This window comes from Macaca fascicularis, chromosome 5, assembly GCF_037993035.2.
Source record: "Macaca fascicularis isolate 582-1 chromosome 5, T2T-MFA8v1.1".
NCBI lineage: Eukaryota > Metazoa > Chordata > Mammalia > Primates > Cercopithecidae > Macaca > Macaca fascicularis.
In genome coordinates, this window is record NC_088379.1 from 178043171 (window position 1) to 178062986 (window position 19816).

The window sequence follows — 19816 nt, forward strand, 5'->3', positions numbered from 1 at the left end:
TGGGCAACAGAGTAAGACTCGGCCTAAAAAAAAAAGACACAGCTATAATGGAATAATCTTAAATGACAGTTAAATAAAAGTGACATGAAAATATCACCTAAAATGTAATAGTGTTATTACTGAGTTAGACAGCATACTTTAAGAAAAGGCATAAGAGAACAACTTTTTCCTGATGCTATTTTCTTTTAGTATTGAAAGTATTTCTTGATTCATTATCCACTCAACAAACATTTATTGAGTGCTTACCGTATGCCAAGCACTATTTTTGGGGATACATTTTTAAAGATATGTTTCCTCATTGAATGTAAAATACAGTGAGTCAGACAGAAATTAAACAGATAACTACATAAATAACCCTAAAATTAGCCTGGTGTGGTGGCACGTGCCTGTAGTCCCAGCAACTCAGGAGACTGAGGCAGAGGGATTGCTTGAGCCCAAGAGTTCAAGGCTGCAGCGAACAATGATTGTGCCACTGTACTACAGCCTGGGCAACAGAGTGAGACCCTGTCTCACAAAACAAACAAAACTCTGGAACAGCAGCTGTGATAAGTAGTATGAAGAAAAATCACAGAGTACATGAGTTTATGGAAAGATGAACCTAATCCAGCTTGGGAAATCAGGAAAGGCCCTTCTGACAAAGTGTCATTTAGGCTGAGACCTGAAGGATGAGGGCCCAATTCTGTGGAGAGGGAACATTTCAGGATCGTGAATAACATGAATGAAGGCCTTGAGACAGAAAGGAGGCCTGCACATTCCAGGTAGGAGCAGAGCAGTGAAGGACTCAACGGGAAGAGAGACCGTGGTGAGCCCAGAGAGCCGGGAGAGGCTGGTATCACGCAGGCGCATGCGGAGGAGTCTGCTCTGGCTACTGTGTGATTAGCCTTGAGTAGGGGGCAGAAGAGAATAAAGGACACAAGCTCGGGACATATTGGAAAGTCCAAGCAGTGTTGGCCTGGTCTAGGCTGGTGGCAGTGAAGTTGGAAATAAGTCAGCAGATTCAAGATATATTTTCAAGGCTGGGTGCGGTGGCTCGTGCCTATAATCCTAGCACTTAGGGAGGCCTAGGCAGGTGGAACTTTTGATCCCAGGAGTTCTAGACCAGTCTGAGCAACATGGCCAAACCTTGTCTCTACAAAATACATAAAAAGGTAGCTGGATGTGTTGGTGCGCACTTGTATTCCCAGCTACTCAGGAGGCTGAGGTGGGAGGACTGCTTGAGCCTAGAAGATCAAGACTGCAGTGAGCCACAAACATGCCACTGCACTACAGGCTGGGCAATAGAGTGAGACCATATCTCAAAAAAAAAAAAAAAGATTTTTGTTTTCAAGGTAGAATCAATGGAACCTTGAAATATGTTCCAATGAACCTATTTGAATAGATTGAATATTATGTATGATGATGAAGTTTACCCTAATAATAATGAATACCCTAAAATTTAAGAAACATGATGAATTAGTAATTAATTGTTTGGGGAGGGGAGCAGGGAGTAAAATAAATTCTGCTGTCATTTCTCCCAATGGTGGGAGTGACTTGTCCCTAAGAAGCTACCAAATCTTTTTTCTCTTGGACCTAAAAAGTGTCCAATTTAAGGTCCATTCAAGAAGCCCCACAGATCCACAGATCACCTTTTTGCATTCCTACCTCCTGGCACAGTAAATACCTATGTCTAATTCTCCTGTGTCGTTTCTGTGCTACATTTGCAAACTCTGAATGAACTGTGGCTGTTCTACGATGATTTACACCCTTATTTGGTGAGTCCCTGAGCTATAAAATTTAAAAATGACAGACTACTTCCATGGTGTATGGTTTTGTTCATCCAAGAATGACTCATAAATCAGTGCAGAAGCAGTTAGCAGACCACGGCTGTATGGCTCAGTGTTTTTAAGAGTGAAAGAGAAAATTCTGTATTAACTAAAACTAAGGCTTAATTTTTAAATCGACAAAGGAACCAAGGCGCCCTCTAATGGTGAAATGAAACAATGCTCTATTTTGTACTGAACTATAGTTTCAGTTAGAAATTGTGGTAAATTCGTTAGGGAATTATGAACAGATTTTTTTCTTTTTTTTTTTTTTGTAAAGGCTTTATAATTTCTTCATGTTTGGCCATCAGTTTTGTCTTTTCTATGCATTTTTAGGCTGTATTCTACAAGGCTTCTTGCCTATTGGTGAAGGGTTATTGGGGGTTTGTCTATGATGGTTATTGCAGTGTTTCTTTTTCTTAGGTCCCCAGCCATGGCTGGGGGATTATTTGCCATTGAACGAGAGTTCTTCTTTGAATTGGGTCTCTATGATCCAGGTCTCCAGATTTGGGGTGGTGAAAATTTTGAGATCTCATACAAGGTAACATTTTATTTCAACAGATGGAATTTTCCAAGTAGTTACTAACTTCTGTGGCTTTCAGATAAAGCTGGTTTCTTGTAGGGGGATAAAACCATAATGATATAATGCATTTCTCCAAATTATATAAAGAATGATTTAACGAAAATGGATGCCTTTGAGGGAAAAATAAGGCGAAATGCAAGCTCCAAACTTACCATATATATACAGGGCTCAGCTCAAAATTGTGGCTAGCAACCTTTAGAAATGAAAACACCCCACACCCCAACTTTCTATATACTGGAGCTTTTTATTATAGAAGCTCTTGGAAGAATCTGCGTGCATTAGGGCCACAGTTGACCACCCACTGATATAGTCACCCTTTATCACTAGGACATGATTCAAGACAGAAACAGAGCCCCACAATGGCTGCATCCTCAGGCTGACTTTGGAGCTGTCTTCCTGCAGCGCCTCCCCTGTTGTTGAAGCAGTCTTGGAGCAATACTACCTTCCATGCTCCAGCCCCCACCTCAACCCCCACTCCTACCCCCATTTTCCAAAAGAAAGAGAGAGAGAACTATATCACAGTTTGAGTTCAACAGGTTTTCGTTACCTCTTGTCTTAAATGTCCTGTGCTTAGCACTGTGAGGGATAGAAGAGGAGTAAACCAGTCCTTGCTCTCAAGGAACTTGATAAGAAGGTATTAGAATTATACTTAAATTCATAATGCAAGAAGGCAGAATGGCATTCAGTTGGTGTGTTTAAAAAACAGTGTCAGGCAGGCACGTTGGCTCACGCCTGTAATCCCAGCACTTTGGGAGGCCGACGTGGGCGGATCAGGAGGTCAAGAGATCGAGACCATCCTAGCCACACAAAAAATTAGCCAGGCATGGTGGTGCGCACCTGTAGTCCCAGCTACTTGGGAGGCTGAAGCAGGGGAATTGCTTGATCCGGCAGGCGGAGATTGCAGTAAGCCGAGATTGCACCACTGCACTCTAGCCTGGGTGACAGAGCAAGAGAGGAGAGGGGAGGGGAGGGGAGGAGAGGGGAGGGGAGGGGAGGGGAGGGGAGCAGCGTTATGCTAGATGTAGAATTTGAGGCAGAAGTAGAAAGATGGGTATGATGTTAGTAAGTACAGATAAGGGGCGGGAGGGAGACATCTAAGCAAGTAGCATGGGAAAAGTACAAAGAAGGGAACACAAGGAACGTATTCAGAGAACAGCAAGGAGCACACTTGGGCAGAATCAGGCAACATGAATAAGGAAGACATCTAAAAGATAAAATGGGAACGTGTATTAGGGCCATATTGAAGAGAGCCTTTAAAGCTGAGTTAAGAGATTTTTATTTAATTTGATAAGCAGTGGAGAACGATCAAAGATATTAAGCAAGGGAATAACATGACCCAAAGCTGCCCTTCAGCTGTAATAATCTCTTGCTATAAATAAGGATAGTTGAGTAGAGAGAAGCTGAAGGTGAAGAAGCCAGTTAGGAGGTTATTATAATAATCACCCAAGTAGGAAATATATTAGCAATGGAAATGATGAATGAGTTAGGAATAAAGAATCCACATGACTTTGCAAGATTATATTGGGAGAAGGTTGCTAGGGGCTATGGGTATGCAGTAAGAGGCCCCTTTGTAGCAGTTTATTATTAATACTAGATTCCCTGTTGCCTTCTTGGTTGTTAGATGAACTTTTAAGAGCAAATTATTTTAGGAACTTGTTTAGTTTAAGAATTCTGTGTGGACATTGTATATAATTTAGATGTACACTTACAAGATAAATTTTCAGTTATGGTTTATGTTTGTATTTGAAACAACTTTCACAACGTGTTTTTCCTTCATAGATATGGCAGTGTGGTGGCAAATTATTATTTGTTCCTTGTTCTCGTGTTGGACATATTTATCGTCTTGAGGGCTGGCAAGGAAATCCTCCGCCCATTTATGTTGGGTCTTCTCCAACTCTGAAGGTGAGTTTTTTGGATTAAAGGGGAAGAAAGAGAAATAACATTTATGTACCACATGCTATAGTACTTACTTAATAATTGTCAGCTTATTGAGTGGGGTAAATCTCTTCAGCAGTCATGTTGATTCTCACGTTGAACTTAGCTAGACTTATTCATGAAATATCTTATTGTTCTTTAAGATTATTCAGCTGAAGCAGGAGGATTCCTTGAGCCCAGGAGTTCAAGGCTGCAGTGAACTATGATTGCACCACTGCACTCCACCCTGGATGACAGAATGAGACCCCATCTCAAAAAAAAAAAAAAAAAAAAAAGATTGCACCCTATTTTTTTAATTGACAAGTAAATATTGTGTGTATCTTGTACAATATGATGTTTTAATATGTGTATACATTGTGGGATGGCTAAATCTAGCTATTTAGACATGTATTATGTCACTTGTTTTTGTGGTGAGAACACTTAAAATTTGTTTTCAGCAATTTTCATATATGTAATATATTATAAATTGTAGTCACCGTGTTGTATAATAGATCACTTGAAACTATTCTTCCTAACAGAAATTTTGTGTCCTTTGACCAAAATCAGCCCACTCCCCCCAATCCTCACTTTCTGGTAACCACCATTTTACTCTCTGTTTACTTGTTCACACTCCATATGTAAGTAATATCATGCTGTGTTTGTCTTTATGTGCCTGGCTTATTTCATTTAACATAATATTCATGTTGTTGCAAGTGACAGGATTTTTTTATTTTTTAAGGATTTTTTAAGGGTGCATAGTATTAATACTATCGTGTATATATACCATATTTTCGTTACCCGTTCATCTGTTGATGGACACTTAGCTTGATTCCATCTCTTGGCTATCGTGAATACTGCTGCAATGAACAGGAGTGTAGATACCTCTTCAATATACAGATTTTATGTCCTTTGGATATGTACCTAGTAATGAGATTGCTAGATTAGATGATAGTTCTATTTTTAATATTCTGAGGAACCTCTGTACTGTTTTTCCATAGTGGCTGCACTATTTTGCATTCCCACCAATAGGTGGGAGGGCTATCTTGTGGTTTAATTTGCATTTCTCTGATAATTAATGATGTTGAGCATTTCTTCATATACCTGTTGGCTATTTGTATGTCTTCTTTTGAGAAATGTCTGTTTGGGTCCTTTGCCCAATTTAATCAGATTGTTTCCTTACTATTGATTTGTTTGAGTTCCTTGTATATTACAGATATTAGCCCCTTACCAGATGTATGGTTCACAGATGTAGTCTCCCATTCCATAGATTGACTCTTTACTTTGTTAATTGTTTCCTTTGCTTACAGAAGCTACTTAGTTTGATAAAATTCCATTTGTCCGTTTTTATTTTTGTTGCCTGTTCTTTTGGGGTTGTTACATCCAAAACCAATGTCATGGAGTTTTTCTCTTTTCTTTTAGAAGTTTTACAGTTTTAGGTCTACATGTAAGTTTTTAATCCATTTTGAGTTGATTTTTACATATGGTGTGAGATGAAGGTCTAGTTTCATTCTTTTGCATATGGATATCTAGTTTTCCAAGCACCATTTATTGAAGAGACTGTGTTTTCCCTAATGTGTTCTCAGCATCTACCTTGAAAATCAATTGACCATAAATGCATGGATTATTTCTGGCCTCTCTGTTCTGTTCTTTTGGTCTATGTGTCTGTTTTTATGTGAGTACCATACTGTTTTGATTACTATAGCTTTGTAGTAGATTTTGAAATAAGGTATTGTGATGCCTCCAGCTTTGTTCTTTTTGCTCAAGATTGCTTTAGCTATTCAAGGTCCTTTGTGGATCCAGATGAATTTTAGGATGGAATTTTTTATTTCTGGGAAAAATGTCGTTGGAATTTAGATAGAGATTATATTGAATCTGTAGATTGCTTTTATAATATGGATATTTTAATAATATTAGTTCTTTGAATCCATGATCACAGGGTGTCTTTCCATTTAATTTGTGTATTCTTCAATTTATTTCATCAGTGTTTTATAGTTTTCAGCACATAGATTTTTCACCTCCTAAATATTCTTTTGTTTTGCTTAGCTATTGTAAATGGGATTGTTTTCTTAGTTTGTTTTACAGATAGACCACTGTTAGCATATAGAAACACTACTGATTTTTCTATGTTGATTTTCCTGCAACTTTATTAGATTTGTTTATTAGTTCTAACAGCTTTTGGTAGAGTCTCTTTAGGGTTTTTTTTTTTTATTTGACAGTTTATTATTTAATTGATAAATTGTTTTTACATTTGGGACCTGAACGTTTAAGGCACTGAAATTATATCTTAAATGGGAACGTTATTTCATGAAAAACTCTAAGATATATGTAGAAAACAAAATATTAAATTATTAGCTGTATATTAGGTAAAAAGATAAACATTTACCTTAAATAGCGTTAAGGTTTTGAATATATAAGATTATGTCATCTGCAGAGACAGTTTACTTCTTTTCTGATTTGGATGTCTTTTCTTTCTTTCTTTGGCCTAATTGCCCCGGCTAAAACTTCCAGTAGTATGTTGAATAGAGGTGGGGAGAGCGGGCATCCTTGTCTTGTTCTTAATTGTAGAGGAAGAGCTTTCAACTTTTCATCATTGAGTATAATGTTAGCTATGAACTTGTCGTATATGGCCTTTATTGTGTTGAGGTACAATCCTCATGTACCTAATTTGTTGAAGCTTTTTACATTGAATTTTGTCAAATGCCTTTTTCGAGATGATTATATGGTTTTTGTCCTTCATTCTGTTAATGTGGAGTATCACATTTACTGATTTGTGTATGTTGAATCATCCTTGCATCCCAGGGATAAATCCCACTTGATCATTATAAATGATCTTTTAATTATTTCTCTGTGTTTGATTTAACTGAGCTTCTGTAAAACAATTATTCAGAATTATTTATCCAGGTCTGCTACTGGTATTCTCGTGGTATTATGTCCTCTTCATTTTTCATGTTTCTTGTTGACTTACATTAATGCCTGTGCATTTTGTGGACCAGTCACCTCTTGCAGACTTTATAGGCTGGTTTCAATGTGGAAAGACTTTCCTCTGTAGGGGAAGGAGGGTGTGAGGGTTCTTGCTGGGTGGGATATAGCAGTTCTGGGACTACTAAGGATACCAGCTATGTATTCCCTGTGCAGATGAGCCCACCAAGGGCAGTGTTGGCAAAGATTCCAGTGCTCCTCAGTGGCTAATGCTGTAGATACCTACAGTGGCAGTGAGGCATGTTGGGGTCTTTGGGTATGGCTGCCAAGGTCATCCTGATTTTTCTCTCATTGCAGAAGTTGAATGCATCTTGGCACTGGTTCTGACTCATAGGCTTACTTGCACCAGCAGTGGCACTTGTAGAGTGGCTGTGGAGCTGAGGACTGAAGCACAAGCAGGAGTGGAAAGACTATGGCTGCAGAATCTGGGGCAGTTTAAAAACCCAGGGCTTAGAGCAAAGATACTTTGCTACTGTATTGATAACAGAATGTGAGGTACCAGATGCTTGTGAAGTAGCTTTTAGAGCCAAGAAAAGGAGCAGAAACATGCATAGAGTTAGAGCAGCTCCTGAGTTGGGGTGGGTTCTAGCTCTCCGTTGCAGCTGATCCAGGACCTGGAGATGGGGCATGCACAATAAAGGCGTGGCTCTGGGGCCTGGAGCATGAACTAGCTCACTATAGCAATGGTTCCAATGTCAGAGGTAGGCCCAGTGCAGCCACAGAGCCCGGGGCTGCAGTGTGGACACTAGCAGAGCAGCTGTGGCTTCAGGATCAGGGCTCACTGGGGCATGGGAGAGCTGGCAGAGCTTTTCCCAAAGTAATTCAAAAGTAGCTGCTTCTTGGATGGTGGTGAGTGTTCAGATGCATCTCCCTCTCTGGGGTTCCCCAGCAAAAGGGTTGTTGTTTACCTTAGTGGCCAGTGATGCCAGTGTCCTCTACAGAGCAGACCTCTGGAAACTATGGTAGTTCCTGCCGCATGAACAATACCAATAGCATCTGCCTTTCTTCTTTTCTCCTAGCTATCTCCTTGTGCTTCAGGTATGTAGACCTCACAGGTGATCCTGTCCTATGTAGATATTCTTAGTTTCTTTTGCTCCGTTGTGTTGCTGCAGATTCTTCAATGGGCCCTGGAGCTCTCTGGGCTCTTTGGGTTTGTGAATAGCTGTCTGTATTTGTTTTTTAGTTGGGGTTGAATAAAGGCTGGTGTCTCCTACTTTGCCATCTTGGTGACCTCACCTCCCATTATATCCCATTCTGATTAAGATTCCTATATTGAATGTTCTCCACGAATACATTTCAAATAAATTCTAAAAAGTCTGACACTGTGTAGAGAAATAGTTGAAGGGAAAAATACTAGCTTCTGTTATTGACACATGAGTAAAATATGTTTTTTTTTTTAATTTAGATAATCATGTTAGGAGTTTGCATAGTAAGCAAAATCAAATTTTTGAACAATGCTTACAAGAGATTAATATCTCTTGTCCCTCAAAGATTGAAAAGTTAATGTGAATATCCTTTGTCCTATTGCATTCTGCCTCCAAATTCTCCATCTCTATCATATAAAATAGAGGAAAATTGGCTGGGCGCAGTGGCTCACGCCTGTAATCCCAGCACTTTGGGAGGCTGAGGTGGGCGGATCATGAGGTCAGCAGTTCGAGACCAGCCTGACCAACATGGTGAAACCCTGTCTCTACTAAAAATACAAAATTTAGCTGGGTGTGGTGGTGGGTGCCTGTAATCCCAGCTACTTGGGAGGCTGAGGCAGGAGAATCACTTGAACTTGGGAGGCAGAGGTTGCAGTGAGCCAAGATCTCGCTGCTGCACTCCAGCCTGGGCAACAGAGGGAGACTCCATCTCAAAAAAAAAAAAAAAAAATAGAGGAAAATTCCACTGACTCTTTTCATTGTGACATCCAAATTGTCCTACTGCGATAAATATTTTGCTATGATTATTTAATAAAAATTTATCTCCTATGCCGTAAATGTAGAACTAGGATTGATAATCTATATTTTACCAAAACTCATGAACCTGCAGAAAAACAAAACATTGGTTTTTAAAACATTTTGGAAATGTTAAAAACTGTTTTTTGAATAAATAAAATGTATTTAACTTAAACTGAACAGGACTGTTTTAGTGGGATGAGCATCCTCCCAGGCTTCTTTCCCAGTCACACATTTATTAGGAAATAAATCATAGTTCTAGTTCCTTCTATTGATTCTCACCATTCCATGCAGTGTAAGTTCTCTCTCGGATTCCTAAAATGAGATATATCATAGTCACCGTATTCCAAGAGAACGACAGTTTCTAGCTGGGGAGGACAGATTTAGAAGTAGTGTGGTGGTGAATGATGATCTGGTGATTATCCAGCCATGTTCGGGTCTCCCCGTTCTTTGACATTTCATCCCAGACTAGTGACACTTAGGGGTGGCATTTATTTATGAAACAAACCAAGGAAGCTTCATGCAGAAATCCAGATGTCCCACTGCTTGGAGGACAAAGACCTCTATCCCTGGCAAAACAACTTTGAAATTTATTTGGTTGGGCTGCTTTCATAAATTCTAAGAGGCATGCAACTCTGATGCCCCTCATTTTCTGGAACGCTTAACCAAGTCAAGTTTATTGTTGACTGTAGACACAACTTGGGACAGTTCATAAAAGGGGAATAGGTAATAAGCAGACAGCTAAGCTTTCAGAACCAGAACATCCTTCTCATGGGCCAAATGAAGCCCCAGCTACAACAGGGGATGAGATTTAAATGTCTGTGATAAAACAAAAATAGCACCAAACTAACACCAGGCATGACTGACATTGCAGGAAACTCCCCTTGGAGTTGGACTCACAATCACGAAGAATTGATGAAAAGCCAAATTGACTCAAAAAAGTCTATTCTGAAAGAGAGACGAAAAAAGCTGACAGGTGGATATTTATCCACTCTAAAAATTAACTCTATATACCATACAAACTACCCAATAAGGGTGAATTTAGCATACACTTAGTGAGTACCCAGCATGTGCCAGGCACTTTCTTTTCTCCAGTTTTGACAGCGTCTACTTGAGCCATCAGGGGGCCAGTGGCCAGGTCTGTTTCTCCAGCTCATTTGTCTCCTCTGAGTCTCAAACCTTCTAGAATTATCCTCTTTGATGTACTTTAGATCTTCCACCAACAGAAGTCAAAACTGACCTTTAACTTTTCTTTGAAAGTGATTCCTTCCACTGTATTCTCTATTTGCCTGTGAATGAATCTTAGGGGGCATGTAGAGTTGTTCTCTGTCCGTCCCCCTTACCAAGCCCTGGTGATTCTGCCTCACACGTAGCTCTTCAATCCCTCCCTTTCTATACTTAGTGCAGCTCCTCAAATCTCTCCCATGAATAGTAAATAGCCTCCTACTTGGCTCTTTGCCATCAGGTTCAACCCCCTTCAGCCCACCCTCCACTCACCACCGGTGTCATTCACCTGAAAATTAAATCTGATGTCACTTACCTGCTTAAAACTTTTTTATGGTTGTCATCTCAAGGGTAAAATTCAAAGTTCTCTTAAAAAGAATCATAATATTAATAATAGCTAACATTTATTAAGTGCTTACAGTGTACCAGGCATAAATCTAAATCCTTTATATAGATTAACTTCTTATTTTCACAACACACTATGAGGTAAGGACTATATCTTCATCTAATTTTTTTTTTTTTTGAGACAGATTTTCACTCTTGTTGCCCAGGCTGGAGTGCAATGGTAGGGTCTCAGCTCGCTGCAACCTCTGCCTCCCGGATTCAAACAATTCTCCTGCCTCAGCCTTCCAAGTGGCTGGGATTATAGGCACGCACCACCACACCTGGCTAATTTTTGTAGTTTTAGTAGAGACAGGGTTTCACCATGTTGGCCAGGCTGGTCTCGAACTCCGCCCGCCTTGGCTTCCGCCCGCCTCGGCCTCCCGAAGTGCTGGGATGACAGGGGTGAGCCACCACGCCTGGCCTATATCCTCGTCTTAAAGTGAAGAAACTGAAGCAAGTTTTCTCTCAGTGAATGCTGCATTCCAGTTTTTGTAAACTACTTGCTATACTGCAATACACCATGATTTATCATACTGCATTTGCTTTTCTCTTTGCCCTGGATACCATTCCCACTTAATTAACCACTCCTTTGAGACGGGACAACACAGTGCCACTCTGGCCCTGTCTATCCCAGAAAACTAATTGCTCCTTCTTTTTGTTGCCATAATCTTACATGTGTATACATAACTCTTCAGGTTTGTTCATGTCTAGAGTACATGTACTGTGTCTAATTTCATATGGATTTGCAAAGATTCAGAATGTTTAGTGGTATATTAGTCTGTTCTCACACTGCTATAAAGATATACCTGAGACTAGGTAATTTATAAAGAAAAGAGGTTTAATTGACACACAGTTCTGCAGGCTGTACAGGAAGCTTGGCAGCTTCTGCTTCTAAGAAAGCTCAGGAAGCTTCCAATTATAGTGGAAGGCAAAGGGGGAACGAGGCATCTCACATGGTGGGAGCAGGAGCAAGAGAGAGAAGCGGGAAGATGCTACACTTTTCACCAACCAGTTGTCATGAGAACTCACAATCACAAGGACGGTATGGGCGTGGGGGTGGAGGGTGGGCTGGTGCTAAGTCATTCATGAAGGATCCACCCCCATGAACAAGTCACCATCCACCAGGCCCCATCTCCAACATTGGGGATTATAATTGGTCATGAAATTTGGTAGGGACACAGATCCAAACCATGTCAAGTGGCAATATTGTATGTTCTTTTATCTTGCTGCTTATAACAGCCTTTTTTAAACCCATGGACTTTTGCAACAACAATGCATTCAGGGGCATGTTCACCCTTCGATAGTTATCTTGTTGCCTAGAAAACATTTAATCTGAACACTAGGTATTTCTTTTTTGAATATAAAACATGGGTCAGCCACTATGGCTGACAGGCCTAATCCAACCCGTTTTAGTAAACCAAGTTGTATCAGAAGATAGCCACACTCATTTGTTTGTGTATTGTCTATGGTTCTCACTACAATAGCAGAGTTGAATAGTTGCCACAGAGACTGTATAGCCCAAAAAGCCCAAGATACTTACTATCTGGTCCTTTACAGAGAATATTTGCTGATGCATGATGTAGAAGATAAAGGGATTGAGTATTGTTTTAGTTCATTTAGTGTTGCTACAACAGAACACCCGAAGCTGGGTAATTTATCAAGAAAAGAGGTTTATTTGTTCACGATTCCGGTGGTTGGAAAATTCAGGCTTGGGCAGCTGCATCTGGTGAGGGTCTCATGCTACTTCAACTCATGATGGGAAGCAGAAGGGGGATGCACATGTGCAAAGAGATCGTCACATGGCGAGACAGGAAGCAAGAGAGAGACCAAGGAAGCCAGACTCTTTAACAAACTACTCTTGTGGGAACGAATACACTTCTGTGAGAGCAAGAACTCACCCCCTCACCTCCATAGGAGGCCATTAATGTATTAACAACCCAAACTCCTCCCAGTAGGCCCTGCCTCCTAGCATTGCCACATTGGGCATCAAATTCTGACATGAATTTTGGCAAAGACAAACCACATGCAAATCACTGCAAGTGTCTACCAATTTGGTCACATATATTCATGCAAGCATTCATTCATCAATTAAAGCCTTAAAAGCTAGGTATTTATCAGTTATCACAATGTCAACATATTTTATTGCTCTATAGCTGCTTTTTCTTAAAGTGAACCAACTGGGGTCGGGTGCAGTGGCTCATGCCTGTATTATCAGCACTTTGGGAGACCAAGGCAGGCAGATCGCTTGAGATCAAGAGTTCAAGACCAGTCTGGCCAACATGGTGAAACCCCATCCCTACTAAAAGTACAGAAATTAGCCAGGTGTGGTGGCGGGCACCTGTAATACCAGCTGCTCAGGAGGCTGAGGCAGGAGAATCGCTTGAACCCTGGAGGCGGAGGTTGCAGTGAGCCGAGATTGCGCCACTGCACTCCATCCTTGGTGACAGAGTGAGACTCCATCTCAAAAAAATGTATTTTTTAAATTTAAAAAATTAACCAACTGGGGAAAATACCCAATCCATTTGGGGTTATAGTGACATGGTTCTATTACAGTTATAACAGGATCAATAAAATCACCTGCAAAAATGTGTTTTATTAAACAGAGCTTTTGTTTCTCATGATGATTTCTGAAATGAGAATTTTTTTCCCTACATTTACCAATAGAATGATTCTAATAGAGATTGTAGGCCAGGCACAGTGGCTCATACTTGTAATTCCAACATTTTGGGAGGCTGAAGTGGGAGGATCTCTTGAGGCCAGGAGTTTGAGACCAGCCCAGGCAACAGAATGAGACTCCATCTAAACAAAAAAATAACAAAAATTAGCCAGGTATGGTGGCATGTACCTGTAGTCCTAGCTACTCAGGAAGCTGAGATGAGAGGATCACTTGAACCCAGGAAGGTGAAGCTGCAACGAGCCAAGATTGCACCACTGCACCCTAGCCTGAATGACAGAGCAAGACCCCATCACAAAAAAAAAAAAAAAAAAGATTATTATAGGGAAAGAAGTATCAGTGTCCAGCCAGGCTCTCATAAACTCTGTGATTCAATTTCTTCTCCCGTTAGCAGATTAGAATACATTATCTCAGCATATATGATCTTCCAGCTCAGGGATATCAGGTTTTGTACAACACTTTTTACTTAAATATACATGACATTTTAATCCTTGGCAGATGACATATTAGAGTCATTAACTTGCATTTGTTGTTTAATTAAATGCCAGGTCCTACTGAAATGAATTTGCTATATGTAAGCCATATTTCATGTGTCTAATATAGGCTGTTTATGATATGACATTTGTATTTTTATAAATATATATATATTTTTTTTATCTTTTTTTACAGAATTATGTTAGAGTTGTGGAGGTTTGGTGGGATGAATATAAAGACTACTTCTATGCTAGTCGTCCTGAATCACAGGCATTACCATATGGGGATATATCGGAGCTGAAAAAATTTCGAGAAGATCACAACTGCAAAAGTTTTAAGTGGTTCATGGAAGAAATAGCTTATGATATCACCTCACACTACCCTTTGCCACCCAAAAATGTTGACTGGGGAGAAGTAAGTAGTCACATCTCAAAGTGTATGTGTTTGTAGACTGAGTTTGGGAGAAGGCAGAGAGAGGTGGAAATATGTGAGTAAGAGAGAAGTATTCTTGGGAAAAAGTTGGGGTAAAAACTGTCTGATAGCGTTTACCACCTTTCCACTAAACAGCTACAGCTGCTAGACCCGCTAGCCACCATACTGTCTCCTGGCAGCCTTTGCACATTGGCCCCCTAGCCTGCAACACGTCGACTCTTCACTCCAGCTCCTGGTGCCTCCATGCCCCTTACTCCAACTCCCTTCCTTAACTAATTTCAGTTTATCCTACTGCTCTCAACTTAGAGATCACCAATACTGAAAAGCCCTTCTTACTATTCCCCACTTCATCAAAAAGATGCAGTTCTGTGCTCTTTCCAGGGGTTCTCACAACACCCAAAATCAACCATCTCCCAACCAGTCCGAGTACTTCAGGACCTTGATCACCACTGTGTCCAGGTGGACTGACGCAGGGAACCATATACAATAGACACTCCAACAATGCTTTTCAAATGAATTTAAAATAATTAAAATCAGACAAAAGCATTTTGGCAATCAGACATTGTCATTTCTTTGTTTATTCAAACTTGTCTTCAGACTCACTTCTGATTGCACCCCTCAGCCCCACTGTATTCCTCACAGGTACACTAAACCTTCCATGAACGTTCAAGTCTACATCCTCTGCTTAATTATGTTCAGCAAATATTGTTTGAGGGCCTACTATGTGCCAGTCACTCTTGTAGATAGAAAACAAGAGAAGCAAAGTCCTTTTTCTCAGGGAACTGGCATGCTACCTGGGGAGAGAGACCAAAAAAGTCTGAGAAAACAAAAATGATAATGACAGATGGTGATAAATGATAATGACACGTAATACTGTCAAGAGGACTTAAGGACAGGATAAGGAAAGCCTCTCAGAGGAGGTGACATTCGTTCTGAGATCCGAATGATAAAGAGTCAGCCAATCAGAGAGTGGAGATGAAGAGAAGCAGACCAACTGCGGAAGCATAGTTCATCTGGAGGTGGATCCCTTATGGGTTGGTGTGTGAAGGGATAAGGGCCAGAATGACATCGAGGTGGTGGTGGTGGTTTTTTTTTTTTCTTTTTTTGAGTAGCTGATTAGGTGACTGCTGAGATTGGAAGACAGTAGGGGAGTGAATGGAGCGGGCAAGGCTTCTGTTGGTGTTCTGGGCATGTGAAGTACCTGCTAGGCGCCCAGGTGGAGCCATTAAGGCCTACTGATCATAGATTGTAGGTTGCACGATGCCAAAGTCCAGAAAAGAGGCCACTCTGGAGATGTGCATTTGGGGCCATCAGCAGGTAGGTCATTTCATGGGACTGAATGAGGTCACTGAGGGAGAAAATACAGATAGACAAGAGAAGACTAGACCCATCCCTCAGAAAGTTCAGGAATAGAAGGAAAAACCAACAGAGGACACTCATGTTGCTCTCTCTGTACTTCTTGCTTTAATATACTTTTTCCCTATACTCTTATTTTACCTGTCGTATTACAGCAGATTATGTTTAACTCCCAACTAGACCATAAACCCTTCAACACACAAATCTCTCTGAGGGCCCAGACAAGTTTATCCAACTGCATGCTTAACTGGCACTTGATTGTCTGACAGGGCATGTCACACTCGACATAGCCAAAATTGAACTTCCCATCTCCTCCCCGCAACTCATCTTTGCTGATTTCAAAACTTTGGAGTCTTCCATGAATCCTGTGTTGTTTGTCTCGCACTTCATATCTAGTTCCAGAATCTGTCCCTTCTTGCCTGGTGTAAGCCACCATCATCTCTCACTGAGACTAACTTGTTGGCTCTCCTACAGCCTATTTCAAATACAGCAGTCAGAGTGACTGTTTTGAAACGAAGGCAAGTCATGTCCCTCCTCTGCTACAAACCCTGCACCTTCACCTCAAAGTGAAGACAGAGTCCTTTCTGGTGGTCTCCAAGATCCACAACATCTGTCCCCGTTCCTCTCTCGCCTGACCTGCTACTGCTCTCCCCACTCCACTCCAGCCCCACGTCCTTACTGGTCCTCAGACTCCCTCCAGGCATGTGCCTGCCCGTGCTGTTCCCTCTCCCTGGAATGCTTCCCTGCAGATACCCGCATGCATGGCCAGCTCTCACATCTCCTTCAAGTCTGCTGACCTACCACTTCTCAGTGAGGTCCCTCTTGTTACTTCCCAACGCCCTAGCGCCCACCCTAACTTCCTCTTCTTGTCCTTTTTTTCACCACACTTACCACCTTTCGCCACAACAGACAAATTGTCTACTATGTTTTTTAACTTATATTCTGTCTTTTTTCCCTTACATTCCCAGAGTGAATGGAGGCAGGGGCCCACATTCACTGCGGCATGCCCATTACTGAGGTAGGGGGTCTTCATTTAGTTCACTAGTGTTTCAGAGCCTACAACATGCCTGGCACACATCAGGTACTCAATATTTGGTGAGTGAATAAATACATGAATGAATGAATGGAATTTTCTGTCCTCCTTTTACTGTCTCACTCCCAAGTATATCTTCAGTTTAACCTGACATCTGCACTTTATACTTCATTGCTCGGCAGTTCCTTAACATTCCAGGGTAAACCCCTACCTGTTTTAAAGGCGTCTCTTGGGGCAGTCTTTGGAGCTCCTCCAGGCAGGGTGAGCAGCTCTTCCTCTGCACATTCATGCCTCTGTCCTGACTGGCCACTACCCCTCTGTCTGTCTATAGGCGGTGAGGACCATGACTTGCTCCTCTTCGTATCCTCAAAACCTCTTATCATCATAGGTGCACAGTCAGTATTTGCTGACTGAATGCAAGAATAAAACATTTTATCCAAATACTGTAGTGATTTATAATTCAGAGAAATACATGGTTTTTCCAAAAATAGTTATTTTCATACAAAATGTACATTCCAAAGATGGAAACCTGTGTTTGCTTTTCATCTATGTTGATAGAGAAAAGCCTCACTGCCCGAGCCTGTGCCATGCATGACCTGTGCACCCTAGGCCCCTCGAGGCAGCTACCAAAAGTGCTGCACAGCCATTTGGGAGAGGTCTCTTCCAAATCCAGTCTCTCTCGATATCTAGGGCCACTGTCTGTTACCACTGTGGTTAGGTAGCTTTCCTCTATTTGCTTCTCATTCACATGAATTACTGTGATTCTGAAATTGTATTTAATGGTAACTGGTTTTTTTCTCTATGGTATTTTATGGAAATTTATAGTCCTTTGCTCTTAGAGAAAGAACCCGTTCGAGTGTTGACTTCAAGACCATAAATGATTTCAAAACTATGTAAAGATTGACAATACAGTAATAACCTGTCACTATGCATACCCAGATTTTCCCTGTAAACTGTAATATTTACCTTGAAATGTTAAATTCTGATGCCAGAGTTCATTAGAAACTAAACTGTTGCCTGCTTTTTGCATCTTTGTTCATTTTCTTAGATCAGAGGCTTTGAAACTGCTTACTGCATTGATAGCATGGGAAAAACAAATGGAGGCTTTGTTGAACTAGGACCCTGCCACAGGATGGGAGGGAATCAGGTAAACCACCTTACTTTTGTGTTTAAATTGTTCCGCATTGAGGGCCATCAGGTTTATTGATCACAGAATGATCTTTGTACTTTGGTTTTCGATTTGGTAATTTTGTTTGTTTTGATAAAGTAAAACATTCTGTAAAAAAATTGACAGTGTTAAAACATTCACTTAGATGATGGGAATAATGGCAGTATTGGTTTTCACGTAAGCAGTCAGGATCTAGAATTAATGTCTAATACAAGAGATTAAAATATATTCCTGTGGGAGTATATGTCACTACCATAACTATGTAAGCCTAGCTCCCTAACAATTTTTTGCAAATATTGTTCACTAATCCTCATCTTTTTGCCAATAGAGTGTTACTGCCAGTAATGTGTATTTCACTCATATATTCTCTTACTTATGTGGGTATGTTTTTGCCTTTTCATTTTCTCACATTGTTGGTACTTAATAAATTTGTGTTAGTGACCCATTTGGTATCTTAGAGAGTACAGAACTTAATGATTTCAGTGTTAATAAGGCTTGTTATTAACATCAAAATAAATATAATTTGTCTGTGGACTTACAGTTCTAAACAGAAAAATTATGGAAAAATAAGTTAGTCATTCAATTTAATGATAGGAGTTCAGTTTCTTTCTTTTCAAATGTACATCAGCAGGGAAGATGCCTCTGTTACTTATTTCTATCTTTTCCTTTTACAGCTTTTCAGAATCAACGAAGCAAATCAACTCATGCAGTATGACCAGTGTTTGACCAAGGGGGCTGATGGATCAAAAGTTATGATTACACATTGTAATCTAAATGAATTTAAGGAATGGCAGTACTTCAAGGTATTCTGCATTTGAACTTCTGAAATATTATATGCTATTTCATTTTCAATAACATCTAGCATGTGGAATTTCAATAAATAAATCTGAAAACCTGCATTCAAATTCACTTGCATTTTCCTCTCATTTAGTCACTTGCATAGGTTTTCCTGAGCACTGGATGACTCATTGTTCTATAATGAGGCATCACTTTTGTTCTCTCGTACAATATTGTCATGTAATGAGGCCACGATGATGTCTATGACGAGCACTGCTAATTTTAGTAATACAAGCAAGTCAGTGTTCTATGAGGCAGTCATCACCATTGCTCACATCAAAATCTGATTTTTGAAATTTAAGTGAATCATTCATTAAAGTAAAATATGTTTATACTATTAAAAAATTTGGTTAATATTTGATATTGTCCAGCAGGTGGAGATAGAGACAAACAAAGAAAACTTAAAATCTAGGCTTTCATTTTTATCATTGTTGTGTGCTATAATGATAAATGGGATAAATGTAGCTAGTTGCTTGCTTTAATGGTCAAATTTAGTTATTCACGTGACACTGCTGGGGCAGCTTTGTGTTTCAGCTGTGAGTATTTAAAGCTCTGTGGCAAGTTGAGGATTACAACATATTAGTAGATTTATGTATAGTTTTTCATATTCTAGATTTGGCTAACATAAATCAATTTATTATGAAACAAAAAGTGGGGAAAGCTGCCTCACACTAAAAAATCTGTCAACCCTCCATTTTATTTACTCACCTAGTATTTGTTATCATATCCCATCTGTCATGCAAGCAAGCACTTGTTTGCTATGTAATAATGATATGACTTAGCTTAACATTCCCTGTTATTGTCATTTACAGGAAGTGATAAGCATGTATCACCTGATGATTTTGTTTCTTACAAGTTAGGAAGGAGAAGAATAGCATAAACCTTAAAGACTGGAGTATTTATTTTCACAAAGAAAAATGAAATATAATAGCAATAAATAGTAGGGGTCAATGAGAACAATATTAGCAAAATAGTAAAAGAAGGCTAACACACCAGAAACTACATCAAGAAGGAATTGA

The 19816-nt window shown here is 40.1% G+C and overlaps 1 protein-coding gene across 4 annotated transcripts in view; it reads left to right on the forward strand.

Moving 5' to 3' along the window:
- GALNT7 (polypeptide N-acetylgalactosaminyltransferase 7) overlaps positions 1-19816 on the forward strand; it is a 153255-nt gene that overhangs the window by 129117 nt on the left and 4322 nt on the right. For all 4 annotated transcript variants that reach the window (XM_074040765.1, XM_074040764.1, XM_005556311.5 and 1 more), the window contains 5 exons: positions 2223-2340; positions 4162-4284; positions 14167-14385; positions 17841-17939; positions 18635-18763. In XM_074040765.1, the coding sequence (XP_073896866.1) occupies positions 2223-2340; positions 4162-4284; positions 14167-14385; positions 17841-17939; positions 18635-18763 (688 nt within the window). The remainder of the gene's footprint in view (positions 1-2222; positions 2341-4161; positions 4285-14166; positions 14386-17840; positions 17940-18634; positions 18764-19816) is intronic.